Source organism: Dermochelys coriacea, chromosome 1 (assembly GCF_009764565.3).
Source record: "Dermochelys coriacea isolate rDerCor1 chromosome 1, rDerCor1.pri.v4, whole genome shotgun sequence".
NCBI lineage: Eukaryota > Metazoa > Chordata > Testudines > Dermochelyidae > Dermochelys > Dermochelys coriacea.
In genome coordinates this window covers 41,790,930-41,804,734 of record NC_050068.2, presented here as the reverse complement: position 1 = coordinate 41,804,734, position 13,805 = coordinate 41,790,930, and the positions used below count along the sequence as shown (strand labels likewise).

Here is a 13,805-nt window from a genome sequence, read left to right as displayed (position 1 = left end):
CAGCTCCCTGTATAGGGATCCCCCCCCCGCAGTGGAGGAGTGATGGGTGCAGGAAGTTGGGGGGAGGGTGTTTGCAGAGCTTCCTGCAGCTGGGGGAGAAATCTGGGCGTGGGTCTGACCCAGTCCCGGATGTCATTCAGTGGAAGAGGAAATCCCATCCTCCCTAGCCCAGATGGGACTAGCAGCTGAGCCCAGCGCAGGGTAGAAGCCACCAGCTGGGTCTTCCCCAGTCCTGCCTCCTGCCCCACAGTGATTTACCTCTCTGCCAGCTTCCCTGGGCACCTGAAACATACTGCTGGGAAGGGTCGCTTGACCACTCTTGTGGCTTTCCTTTTGCTTTCCCATCAGAAAGTCATTTTTCTGCAGGGACCCAAAGACATCTTCAGTGATGCAGAATTCCCCCAGGAGTACCACGTGGAAGCTTACTCTGTCTTTATGCACCGATTAACTGCTAGGTTTTGGAAAAGCCTCATCAGAACCTTCCCACCCATACAAATGGCTGCACCCCAATCTAGTTCTGTATCTAGTTCTCTCCATGCTAATGAAACCATCTTTTGAGCAGCTAGTATCATGCTCCATGTCCCTCCTTTCCTTGAAAGTCACCTTCCTTATTGCTATTGCTTCTGCAAGAAGGGTCTGTGAACTCGGAGCTATGATGGCAGACCCCCGCATGTGGGGGGGAGGGGTAGCTCAGTGGTTTGAGCATTGGCCTGCTAACCCAGGGTTGTGAGTTCAATCCTTAAGAGGGGCCATTTAGGGATCTGGGGCAAAAATTGGGGATTGGTCCTGCTTTGAGCAGGGGGTTGAACTAGATGATCTCCTGAGGTCCCTCCAACCCTGATATTCTATGATTCTAACCCCTCAGTGGAATACAGATAGGGACCACACATCTCAAAGAACCTCTGTGATGCAGCCTGAACACAGGTCAGATTTACAGACAATACAGAATTACTCAAGGTAGTTAAGTCCAAAGCTGACTGTGAAGAGTTACAAAGGGATCTCACACAGTTGGGGTACTGGGCAACAAAATGGCCGATGAAATTCAGTGCTGATTAGTGCGAAGTAATGCACATTGGAAAAAATAATCCAAACCATGAATACAAAATGATGGGGTATAAATTAGCTCTTATCGTTCAAGAAAGAAATCTTGGCATTATCTTGGATAGTTCTCTGAAACCAACTGCTCAATGTGCGGTTTCAGAATAGCAGCCGTATTAGTCTGTATTCGCAAAAAGAAAAGGAGTACTTGTGGCACCTTAGAGACTAACAAATTTATTTGAGCATAAGCTTTCGTGAGCTACAGCTCACTTCATCGGATGCATTTGCAGCATCAGTCAAAAAAGCTAGCCAAATGTTAGGCACCATTAGGAAATGGATAGGTAATAAGACATTAAATATCATAATGCCACTATATAAATTCATCGTATACCTACATCTGGAATACTGCGTGCAGTTCTGGTAGCTCCGTCTAAAAAGGGATAATTTAGAATTGGAAAAAGTATGGAGAAAGGCAACAAAAATGATTAGGGGTCTTCCATATGAGGAGAGATTAGAAAGACTAGGACTGTTCATCTTGGAAAAGAGATGACTAAAGGGGGATATGACAGAGGTCTTAAAAATCATGAATGGTGTGGAGAAAGTAAATATGGACGTGTTATTTACTCATTCACATAACACAAGAACTAGGGGTTGCCCAGTGAAATTAATAGGCAGCAGGTTTAAAACTAACATAAGGAAGTACTTCTTCACACAACACACAGTCAGTCTGTGGAACTCTTGCCATGGGATGTTATGAAATCCAAAAGTATAACTTGGTTCAAAAAAGAATTAGATAAATTCATGGAGGCTAGGTCCACCAATGAAGTAATTTAGCCAGGATGCTCAGGGATGCAGCCTATGCACTGGGTGTTTCTAAACACTCAGCTGCTACAAGCTGGGACTGGACAACAAGGAATGGATCATTCAAAATTGCCCTGTTCTGTTCATTCCCTCTGAATCATCTGTCACTGTCAAAAGACAGGATACTGGGCTAGATGGACCATTAGTGTGAATCAGTATGGCTGTTCTTTAGTAAGGAAGGTCCTGAAGCTCTCACTTGACAGCCTCAACAGGATCAGAAAAACCCATTGTGCTGGTTACTGGAGTACATCGAAGATTTGCCCCTACTTCCTCAACACTGTAATCCAGTGGTGAATTATATCAGTGCACTGTCAAATAAGGCGTAGTTCCTCTTAATCATGGAGCCACATTTGTGTCAAGTGTAACCTGCTTGACATCTCAAGCACTGTGAACTGTGCTTTTGATTTCTGGCACCAATGAGTCATTCGTTGGCATTGATAGATTAGGACTTTGACCTGAGAAGTTAGCAAGAAATGTTAATCAGCCTAATGTCTTCTTTCAGCTGTAGCATTTCGGTTGTTTCAGATGATTTTGTGATGTCCTCAGTGAAATAAGCAGTGTCCCAGTGTATGATAGGAAGCATTTGACCTGAATCTGTCTAGAAGATTTGCAAGGCAACTATGTGGAATTATTTAAACATATTCTTCAAGCATTTTTACTCAGATGCAACCTCTAGGCAAGAGTCCAGACTTGCTGTCTTGACCTTACAAAACCTCTTCTCAGGATAGAAGCCCTCAAACTCTCCTGCCCCCTAGTCAATTTACTTCATCTTGCAGCTGTCAGTATTGTTTTATGGATATCTTATACTTCTGTATAATACAGAAAAGTCTCTGTCTACATCAGCTGGCTGTTGCAGTTTCTTGTTCTTGTATTTTGTTTCATAGAGACATTCCTGAAGCTTTCAAGGTCCTTGAATGGTGATCTATTATAAAAAGTATCTTTAGAAAAGAGAATTTTTCGATATTGTTCTATAAAGATAGACATCATAATAGATCAACTTCTTCCCCACGTAGTTGAGAAATTTGTAATTGTTGTCTATTATTCTATTCCTTTTTACATACTTATGCACATTATTTCACAAACTGCTTGTAAAAGGAATAGTAGTTAGAACACCAGGGAGTGCCTACTTTCCATTGTGGGGACTGATGCATGTTCCTTGCTGGAAGCAGCAGCTTTAGATCCTTGAGTTTCAAAAGTGCAGCTTTTTCAGCCAGAGCCTGAATCCAAGAATGTTGATATTTTCTGATGTACATCTTCAGAGAACAACTGTTACACATAAATTAATTCACTTTTCTCTGAAGGCTGGACTAGCTTTTAATGTGAGTTAATACATTGACACTGCTTGTCAAAGACCTGTATGGTTTAGGTCTCTAGGTACATGATAGTCTACCTTTCTCCATCTTGTACTATCATGATAGTTAAAAAACAAGTAGGATCCTTTTGCTTATATTAACTCCATTTGAACATCTGGGAGTGGAAGTAGAGTGTACTTGGGGTAAGACCTTGGTACTGGAATTTTCTTACCCTACAGATCTGAAGCAGGTAAGGTGTGTTGACTTTTGGAGCAAGATATAAGAGCCTTCTGTTTTCACGTACTTTTGTCCAAGAGGGTTAACTGTGCCATATACATATGGTTTATTTGTGTGGTGAGAGCTTTTTATGGCATTGGCACCTGGCACTGAATGAATTTTAAAAAAAGAATTTTGTGGAACCCAGTAATCACATGATGAGTACAGTATAGATCTAAAATTAAATCCAGTAACAGAATAACCAATTGCTTTTTCTTTTTATGTTTTTAGGCCGTTTTGGCCAAACAACTCCACCGCTTGTTGATTTTCTTAAAGACATTTTAAGAAGATATCCAGAAGGAGGACAAATTCTTAAGGTATAAAATAAATTGTACTTATTATTGTTAAGTAAATATACACCACAGATTAGTTTTGTTAAAACATTGTTCAATATGTTGTAGATTGTTTCACTTCATGAGATGTTTATTCTGATATAAGTACATATATCTTTCCATAATTTTCCATCTTGGGGGCAGTGTCAGGTGCGTTGCTCATTTTTTAGTTTATGGCCTATTCTTTTTGCCCATCACAAAAGAACTGTGTATTTTGTAAAGAACATGGACAGAAACAATTGATTTTTATTGGATACTTCACTTCATAATTATTTCATGTTGATTACTGAAACAAAAAGCATCACAATGCATTTTATGTGAAGAGGCCAATTGAACCTTCAAAATGTGCTTGTTACATAAATATTTTTTACCATTGCATGTTGCAACAAATAAAATAGTAATATGAATAGAACTTATTTTAAGTTACATTGCTTTTCTTGAATACTGTATCTGAGTAATTCAAAAAATTGCTTGTCTCAGCTCTCCATAGTATTGATATAATTTGGAAGATTTATTACATTAATTTTTATTCTGAAATCTGTGATATTCTCTGATTACCTAAACCATCTCCTCCTGTTTAACCATCTTTCTCTCTCTTTAATGTATCATGACAGTACTATGAAGTAACATTGTTTAGATTATAAGCACTGTTAAGCACTTCAGAGCAGGGATCTTGTCTGTATTTGTATTTTTCTGTAAAACAACCAGCACAGTTTTGAAGCAATACAAATAATAATGAGTCCATCAATTCCATAAGAGCAGAAAAATATTTCTAGTAAAGAATTGAGTAGCACTAACAAGTTACATGGATAGTTGTTCCTGGATCTTTAAAAAATGAAAATAGTGCTCATTAAAGGTATTGTCATATTGCCAGCTCTGGAGACTGCAGGCTTCTACCTCTCTAAGGGTTAGAGTAAAGGGGGGGATGGACTGTAGTACTTGGCCTACATTACCAGACTTTTTGAATATGTCAGATAAAATGATTAGCAGTGGAACAACCAACAGTTTTATTACTTATACTGTCATCACTAGGTTTCAGATTTCCCACCTTGTTAAGAAGAATGGGGCAATTCACACCTGTATTAGAGCTTTTTTCCCCTTTGCAGACTTCATAAGACATCACCACATTGGAAAGTTTTCTTTGCAACCGTAAAGGCTAGAAATGTTTTTATTTATTTACTTATTTATTTCTGCTAAGTGAAAGCTTAAATTGTGGAAGAACTGATCAGAGCAATTGATAAGATGTATAGGTGTTCCATTTCTGTAGCACACAGTGTCTCTGTAGTGCTTCTGGGAGGAGACCCTGACAAACCAATCACTAGCATTTTTTTTTTGTGGTAGGGGTTAAATTCCAGTATCAGAGTCCCAGCTGTGAATACTCTAAACTGAAGCTCTCAGGTCCCTGTGATCTGAGTTAGGTTCAAAAAGTTCTTGTCTATTCTCACAATGGTTGGAGAGAGGCAAGGTTTCATAGAATCATAGAATATCAGGGTTGGAAGGCACCTCAGGAGGTCATCTAGTCCAACCCCCTGCTCAAAGCAGGACCAATCCCCAACCTAAATCATCCCAGCCAGGGCTTTGTCAAGCCTGACCTTAAAAACTTATAAGGAAAGAGATTCCACCACCCCCTAGGTAACACATTCCAGTGTTTCACCACTCTCCTAGTGAAAAAGTTTTTCCTAATATCCCACCTAAACCACCTCCACTGCAACTTGAGACCATTACTCCTCATTCCATCATCTGCTACCACTGAGAACAGTCTAGATCCATCCTCTTTGGAATCCCCTTTCAGGTAGTTGAATGCAGCTATGAAATCCCCCCTCATTCTTCTCTTCCACAGACTAAACAATGCCAGTTCCCTCAGCCTCTCCTCATAAGTCATGTGTTCCAGTCCCCTAATCATTTTTGTTGCCCTCCGCTGGACTCTTTCCAATTTTTCCACATCCTTCTTGTAGTGTGGGGCCCAAAACTGGACAAAGTACTCCAGATGAGGCCTCACCAATGTCTAATAGAGGGGAACGATCACGTCCCTCGATCTGCTGGCAATGCCCCTACTTATGCATCCCAAAATGCCATTGGCCTTCTTGGCAACAAGGGCACACTGTTGACTCATATGCAGCTTCTCGTCCACTGTAACCCCTAGGTTCTTTTCTGCAGAACTGTGGCCGAGCCATTTGGACCCTAGTCTGTAGCGGTGCATGGGATTCTTCTGTCTTAAGTGCAGGACTCTGCACTTGTCCTTGTTGAACCTCATCAGATTTCTTTTGGCCCAATCCTCTAATTTGTCTAGGTCCCTCTGTATCCTATCCCTACCCTCCAGCGTATCTACCTCTCCTCCCAGTTTAGTGTCACCTGCAAACTTGCTGAGGGTGCAATCCACACCATCCTCCAGATCATTTATGAAGATATTGAACAAAACCGGTTCGAGGACTGACCCTTGGGGCACTCCACTTGATACCGGCTGCCAACTAGACATGGAGCCACTGATAACTACCTGTTGAGCCCGACAATCTAGCCAACTTTCTATCCACCTTATAGTCCATTCTTCCAGCCCATACTATTTTAACTTGCTCGCAAGAATACTGTGGGAGACCAGGTCAAAAGCTTTGCTAAAGTCAAGGAACAACACATCCACTGCTTTCCCCTCATCCACAGAGCCAGTTATCTCATCATAGAAGGCAATTAGTCAGGCATGACTTGCCCTTGGTGAATCCACGCTGACTATTCCTGATCACTTTCCTCTCCTCTAAGTGCTTCAGAATTGATTCCTTGAGGACCTGCTCCATGATTTTTCCAGGGACTGAGGTGAAGCTGATTGGACTGTAGTTCCCAGGATCCTCCTCCTTCCCTTTTTTAAAGATGGGCACTACATTAGCCTTTTTCCAGTCGTCCGGGACTTCCCCCGATCGCCATGAGTTTTCAAAGATAATGGCCAATGGCTGTGCAATCACATCCGCCAACTCCTTTAGCACTCTCGGATGCAGCGCATCCGGCCCCATGGACTTGTGCTCATCCAGCTTTTCTAAATAGTCCCGAACCACTTCTTTCTCCACAGAGGGCTGGTCACCTCCTCCCCATGCTGTGCTGCCCAGTGCAGTAGTCTGGGAGCTGACCTTGTTCGTGAAGACAGAGGCAAAAAAGCATTAAGTACATTAGCTTTTTCCACATCCCCTGTCACTATGTTGCCTCCCTCATTCAGTAAGGGGCCCACACTTTCCTTGACTTTCTTCTTGTTGCTAACATACCTGAAGAAACCCTTCTAGTTATTCTTAACATCTCTTGCTAGCTGCAACTCCAGGTGTGATTTGGCCTTCCTGATTTCACTCCTGCATGCCCAAGCAATATTTGCTGCCCAGAAGCCAGGTTAGGAGCTCTAGAGCTGCCCTGTGTGTGCTGATTTGTTTGAAGTTTGCAGAATGAGAAGGAAGTATTGACAAAAACTGCTACTTTTATTTTGATTTAAATGTTGGAAATTCTTTAAATACATAGTATTGAAATGAAACAAGCCAAAAAATGTAGTGGTTTCTGGAGAAGTGCCGCAGAAGGAATGGTGGACTGCAGCTATTCAAATAGATACTCTCATTATTATTCTAATAATGATAGTAGTAATGTTTGTAGAAACTTTGATCTCTCTGTATCTTCTTGCACCATTGTTGATAATGATGATTATTATGGGAGCAACTAAGCACCACATGCAGAGATTCTGTTGATACATTACTATTTGTTGAACTGTGACTATTTCTCTTTCTTCTCCATCTCTCCGACTATCTTTTAGCATGCACTTATTGTAGTGTTGACATTAATAAGAAGTAGTCTATGCTGTTTTTATTTAAGTTTGCCATTTGCACATATGTGGAACTGATGGGTTGTTAGAATGAAAAGTAGAGAGATTATCTAACATCTAACTTCCTTCAAGACTATGGCAAACATGGTTTCTTCTTCAAGTGCTTCTTCATGTCAGTTCCAATGAGGTGTGTGAGTGCGCACATGTACTGCAGCTGGAAGATTTTTTCCCTAGCAATATCCGTTGGGTCGGCCTGGGTGCCCCCAGGAGTAGCATCTTCATGGCACTCAATATAGGGCCCTACCAACCTGCCACCCCCTCAGTTCCTTCTTACCGCCAGTGACAGTTAGCTGGAACGTCCCTTGCTCTCGTCTTGACAAGCTCTTTGTCAGTGTCTGTTTATATATTTCTTACAAGTAGTTAGTTTTGTGTTAGTTTAGATTAATTAGAGTTAGTTCTTACGTTTTCTTTGCGGGGTTCCCCCTCTATCGCTCACCTGGCACTGGGACATGCTGCGGTCTCCAGGGTTCAAAACCTGCAAGGTCTGCTGCAAGTGTATGCCTAGAAGTGATCCACACAATTCATGTTTGAAGTATTTAGAGGAGAGCCACCAGAAAGATCATTGTAGGAACTTTAAGGGGTTTCACCCCAGGACGTTGAAGGACAGGGATCAACGTCTGAAGATCCTTCTGATGGAAACTGTGCTCCATCCCCAGTCCGACACTGCGCTGTTCCATGTCCCTGGTGCTGTCGGCATGGGAATTGGTGCCGGGGAAAGACTCTTCCAAAGACTCCCAGCACCACCATGGCTCCACTTGTGGCTCACATGCTGCAGGTAGACACCAGTCACAATCTCTGGTGCTGCAGAAGAAGAGGAGGCCGGAGAGGGGTCATTCTCCCTGGCTCTGCCTAAAGAGCCAGCCGTTGTGAGAACCGAGATGGGCCACACCACCTCGGCCCCACCACGTGTATGGGTCGCGTCGACTCATGCCCCGGTGGGTGGGGCAGTGAAGTCCAGACCTGCCTTGTTGTCCAACCCTGAGTTGAGAGCTGCACCTCCTGTCTACCCCGGAGGTTTTTGATGCGGCGCAGGACTTGCTACACCTCATGGCACCGTTCTCCCCGCCTACATGGGATAAGTGCTAGCACCAGTCGGTCCCCAGTCACCAATAAGGGGGAAACTGGCCATGTTACCATGGCGGTCCCCATCCTCGGAGCGCCACTTCCCAGCATGGGCACAGGTCCAGGAGCCACGTCACTCCCCCAGCCCGCAACACGAACTGTCGGCACCACAAAGCACTGCTCCTCTGTGGTCCTCCTTCTTGGAGACCTTGGAGTCAGAGATGGACTCCTAGCGGTCCTGCAGGAGCAGATGGTCGAGATCGAGATGAGACCATCAGCCATACCCGGCACCGTTGCCTGCACAATGGCAGCCCTTTTTGATGCCCTGGGCCTCTTATCAGGATCAATGGCGGAGTCGGGGGTCCCACTCCAGAGCTGTGTTGGTAGCTTCAGCTACTTCATACCCCCTTCAGCACCATCTGGGGCAGCTCTGTCGAGGTCTGATGCCAGGATTCCAACTCCCGTGCCACTGTCGGTGGCACCGGTGCCATCTACACCAGCTCCAGTGGTTTCCTCACTGACCGCCCTGGCACTGTCGGCACCGGCACAGTCAGCACTGGCACCATTGGTGGCGATAGCAGAGCCCCAGCAGCCGTGGGCACCGAGGGAAGAGAGCATCCACCTCTTGCAGACCCTTTATCGTCATCCTCCCGGGACGAGGCGGTGGCAGGCATCTCGCTGGCTCCAGCACTAGTGGACAGCAGGGTCCTCCAACAACTGCTGCGGTGGGTGGCCCAGAACCTGGGGATTCAGGCGGAGGAAATGATGGAGGATGCAGATGCAATGATGGACATCCTCATCCCATCAGGGCCTGCCTGCATTACCCTGCCTTTGATTAAAACTATTTCTGACACCACAAGGACCTTGTGACAGACCCCTGCCTCGTTGCCTCTGACGGCCAAGTAGAATGAGAGATGCTGCTTTGTGCTGTCGAAGGGATATGAGCATTTGTACATGAACCCCCTCCGGATTCCCTGGTGGTGGATGCTGCTAACCAGAATGAGCTCCAGGGCTACCAGTGTCCCGCCCCTAAGAACCAGGAGGCAGAGTGATTAGACCTTTTCGGTAGAAAGGTCTGCTTGACCGGTGGGTTGCAACTCCTCATCACAAACCAGCAGGCCATGGTGAGCAGATACTGCTTTAACACTTGCAGTGCAATGGCCAAGTTTGTGGAGCTGGTGCTGCAGGACGCCCACTCCAAATTTTCAACCTGGGTGGAGGAGGGCAGATTGATCCCCCAAGCTTCCCTGCAGGCCGCTCTGGATGGGGCAGATGCAGCCGTGTGAGCTATGTCTACAGGAGTGGCTATGAGAAGGAGCTCCTGGCTGCAGGTCTCTGCTTACGAAGTCCAGCAGACCATCCAGGACCTCCCTTTCGAGGGTTCGGCTCTTTTCTCTGAAAAGACAGGTAAGAGACTTCACAGTCTGAAAGACTCTGGAGCCACCCTCAAATCATTGGGCCTCTACACTCCCACCACACAGCAGAAGCATTTTAGGCTGCAACCTCCTCCGTGGTTCTACCAGCCGCAGAACCGACAGAACAGTTCACAGAGGAGAAACAGGAGAGGCAGGAAGAGGCCACACCTGTGCTCAGGCCAGGGCTCTGGCCAGCACAAGCCTTCATCTGGCCAGAAGCAGGTCTTTAGAAGGTGCGTGTGAGGACGGCGCACCAGTACAAGGACTGGATCCACTCTGCCTTACCTTCTCTTCCCGACTATCCCCTTTCTACCCTGCTTGGTCCCGTATCACATCGAGCTGGGTGCTCCACACAGTAGAAAGGGGATGCTCCCTCCAATTCTTGGCCCTCCTGCTCTTCCACCTCCCGCTTCCCCATTAACCTTCAGGGACCCTTTTCATGAGCAACTCCTTGTACAGGAGGTGCACACTCCCATCACTGGGGGCAGTGGAAGAGGTTCCTCAGGAGTTGAAGGGCAAGGGCTTCTATTCCCAGTATTTCCTAATACCAAAAGCCAAAGGCAGTCTCAGGCCCATTCGAGACCTGTGGGAGCTCAACAGGTTCATGAAGAAACTAAAGTTTCACATGGTCTCTTTGGCCTCCATCATCTGTTGTTTGGATCCAAGGGACTGGTATGCCGCCCTTGATTTGAAGGATGCTTACTTTCACATAGCGATTACACTGTCGCACAGAAGGTACCTCAGGTTTGTGGTGAACAACAACCACTTACCAGTTCGCAGTCCTCCCATTCGGCCTGTCAGCGGCGCCTCGAGTGTTCACCAAATGCATGGCAGTTGCGGCTGCATTCCTGTGCAGGTGGCAGGTACAGGTGTTCCTGCACTTAGATGACTGGCTGATCAGGGGCCACTCCAGGGATCAAGTGGAGGCACAGGTTGACTTCATAAGAACGATGTTCAACGAACTGGGCCTTCTCCTGAACGTGGGGAAATCTATGCTGTCCCTGGTTCAGCGAATAGAATTTATAGGGGCGGTACTGGACTCTACACAGGCCAGGGCATACCTTCCAGAATCAAGGTTCTGTGCCGTTGGCGACATCATTCGAAGTCTCAGGCAGTTCCCCACCACCACAGCAAGGAATTGCTTGAAACTCCTCGGTCACATGGCCACTTGTACCTATGTGATGCAACATGTCACGCTCAGTCTCCAGCCATTCCAGTCGTGGCTAGCCTCGGTGTATTGGCAGGCTTGGGACGCTTTAGACAGAGTCGTGACTCTGCCTCGTCCGGTCCTCGAATCCCTCCAATAGTGGCTCGACCCGCGTACCATGTGCGCGAGAGTCCCCTTCACCGTTCTCTTGCTGGTGACGGACATGTCAGCTTTGGGTTGGATTGTGCATCTGGGAGACCTCAGGACCCAAGATCTCTGGTCTCAGATGGAGCTTGTTCTCCACATCAATGTCAGACAGCTGAGAGCAGTGTGCCTAGCGTGCCAGACTTTCCAAGCACACTTGGCAGGGAGGTGTGTATCAGTTATGACAGACAAAACCACAGCAATGTTTTATATCGACAAACGGGGGTGCACGTTCCTCTCCTCTGTGCCAGGAAGCCCTCAGGCTGTGGGACTTTTGTGTAGAGTATTCGATACACGTGCAAGCATTGTACCTCCCAGGAGTTCAGAACGAGTTGGTGGACTATCTCAGCAGGTTGTTCCATGGCCACGAGTGGTCCCTATGCCCGGATGTCACGAACTCCATCTTCCAACGGTGAGGCTTTCCCCAGATGGACCTGTTTGCCATGGATGCCAGCAGTTTTGCTTCTTCCTGAATCACAGCTCAGGCTCCATCGCAGACGCGTTCCTCCTCCCATGGGGAGGCCTGTCTCCTATAAGCATTCTCGCCCATCCCTCTCATTCACAAGGTGCTCCTCAAGATACCAAGAGAAGAAGCTTCAGTGATATTGATAGGTCCAGCCTGGCCCCGCCAACACTGATACATATCTCTCCTGGAAAAGTCCGTGGAAGCCCCAGTCTCCTTACTGCTCTTCCCAGACTTAATAACCCAGAATCACGGCTGTCTTCAGCACCTGAACCTCAAGTCATTACACCTCACGGCTTGGAAGCTCCATGGCTGAACCCGATGGAGCTCTCTTGCTCGGACCCATTCAGACAAGTCCTCCTTGGCAGTAGGAAACCCTCCACCAGGGCTACCTGCCTGGCCAAATGGAAGAGATTTTCAATCTGGTCGGTGCAACACCATCTGTCTCCAATGCTCGTGTCTATACCACTCATACTGGACTACCTTCTCCGTCTTAAGCAGCAGGGTCTGTCCATGTCGTCGACTTGGCCACCATTTCTGCCTTTTGTCCAGGTGCAGAGGTTCTTGTTGGTCTTTGCCAACCCTATGGTCAACCATTTCTTCAAAGGTCTCGACAGACTATATCCACATGTCCGACAACTGATCCCAACCTGGGACCTTAATCTAGTCCTTTCCAAACTGACGGGGCCGCTCTTCGAATCGCTGGCAACTTGCTCTTTGCTCTACCTCTCGTACAAGGTGGCGTTTCTGGTAGTGATAATCTCAGCCAGGAGGGTGTCTGATCTCAAGCCTTAACATCAGAGCCCCCGTATATGGTGTTCTATAAGGACAAGGTTCAGCTCAGGACACATCCAGCTTTCCTTCCGAAGGTTGTCTCCCAATTTCACATCAATCAGGACATCTTCCTTCCAGTGTTCTATCCCAAGCCACACTCAAGTGGCAGAGAACAGAGGCTTCACTCACTGGACGTTCACAGAGTGCTAGCCTTTTACATCAAGAGAATGAAACTGTTTCAGAAGTCAATCAAACTGTTTGTGGCCGTGGCAGACAGGATGAAAGGGCTTCCAGTCTTCTCTCAATTAATTTCGTCGTGGATCATATCCAGCATCTGAGAATGCTACAACCTGACAGATGTGCCTGCCCCTCCGCTCACAGTGCACTCCACCAGGGCGCAGGCTTCTTCAGTGGCGTTCCTGGCGCAGGTTCTGACTCAGGAAATAAGCAAAGTGGCAATGTGGTCCTCAATATATACTTTTACATTTCATTACGCTGTCCCTCAGCAGGCCAGAGATGACATGGCCTTTGGTAGAGCTGTGCTTCAGTCAGTGGATATCTAAGCTCTGACCCCACCTCCAAAACTTTTGGCTTGATAATCACCTGATTGGAATTGACATGAACAAGCACTCGAAGAAGAAAAAATCAGCCACATGCCAAAAATTGACATGAACAAGCACTCGTAACTGTTGTTCTTTGAGATGTGTTGTTCATGTACATTCCAATACCCACCCTCCTACCCCTCTGTTGGAGCAGCCGGCAAGAAGGAACTGAGGGGGTGGTGGGTCGGCAGGGCCCTACATTGAGCGCCATGAAGGCGCGACTCCAGGGGTGCCCAGGCTGACCCAACAGATACTGCTAAGGGAAAAATCTTCTGGCTGCCGTGCACTCACCTGATTGGAATGGAATGAACAACACATCAAGTTGCAGTGGGGGAGGTTTAGGTTGGATATTAGAAAAAACTTTTTCACGAGGAGGGTGGTGAAACACTGGAGTGCATTACCTAGGGAAGTGGTGGAATCTCCTTCCTTAGAAGTTTTTAAGGTCAGGCTTAACAAAGCCCTGGTTGGGCTGATTTAGTTGGGGATTGGTCCTGC

The 13,805-nt window shown here is 46.5% G+C and overlaps 1 protein-coding gene across 4 annotated transcripts in view; it reads left to right on the top strand.

Moving 5' to 3' along the window:
* The window catches only part of SACS (sacsin molecular chaperone), a 234,169-nt gene that overhangs the window by 171,977 nt on the left and 48,387 nt on the right, over positions 1–13,805 (top strand). For all 4 annotated transcript variants that reach the window (XM_043504295.1, XM_038388880.2, XM_038388864.2 and 1 more), the window contains one exon: positions 3,699–3,784. In XM_043504295.1, the coding sequence (XP_043360230.1) occupies positions 3,699–3,784 (86 nt within the window). The remainder of the gene's footprint in view (positions 1–3,698; positions 3,785–13,805) is intronic.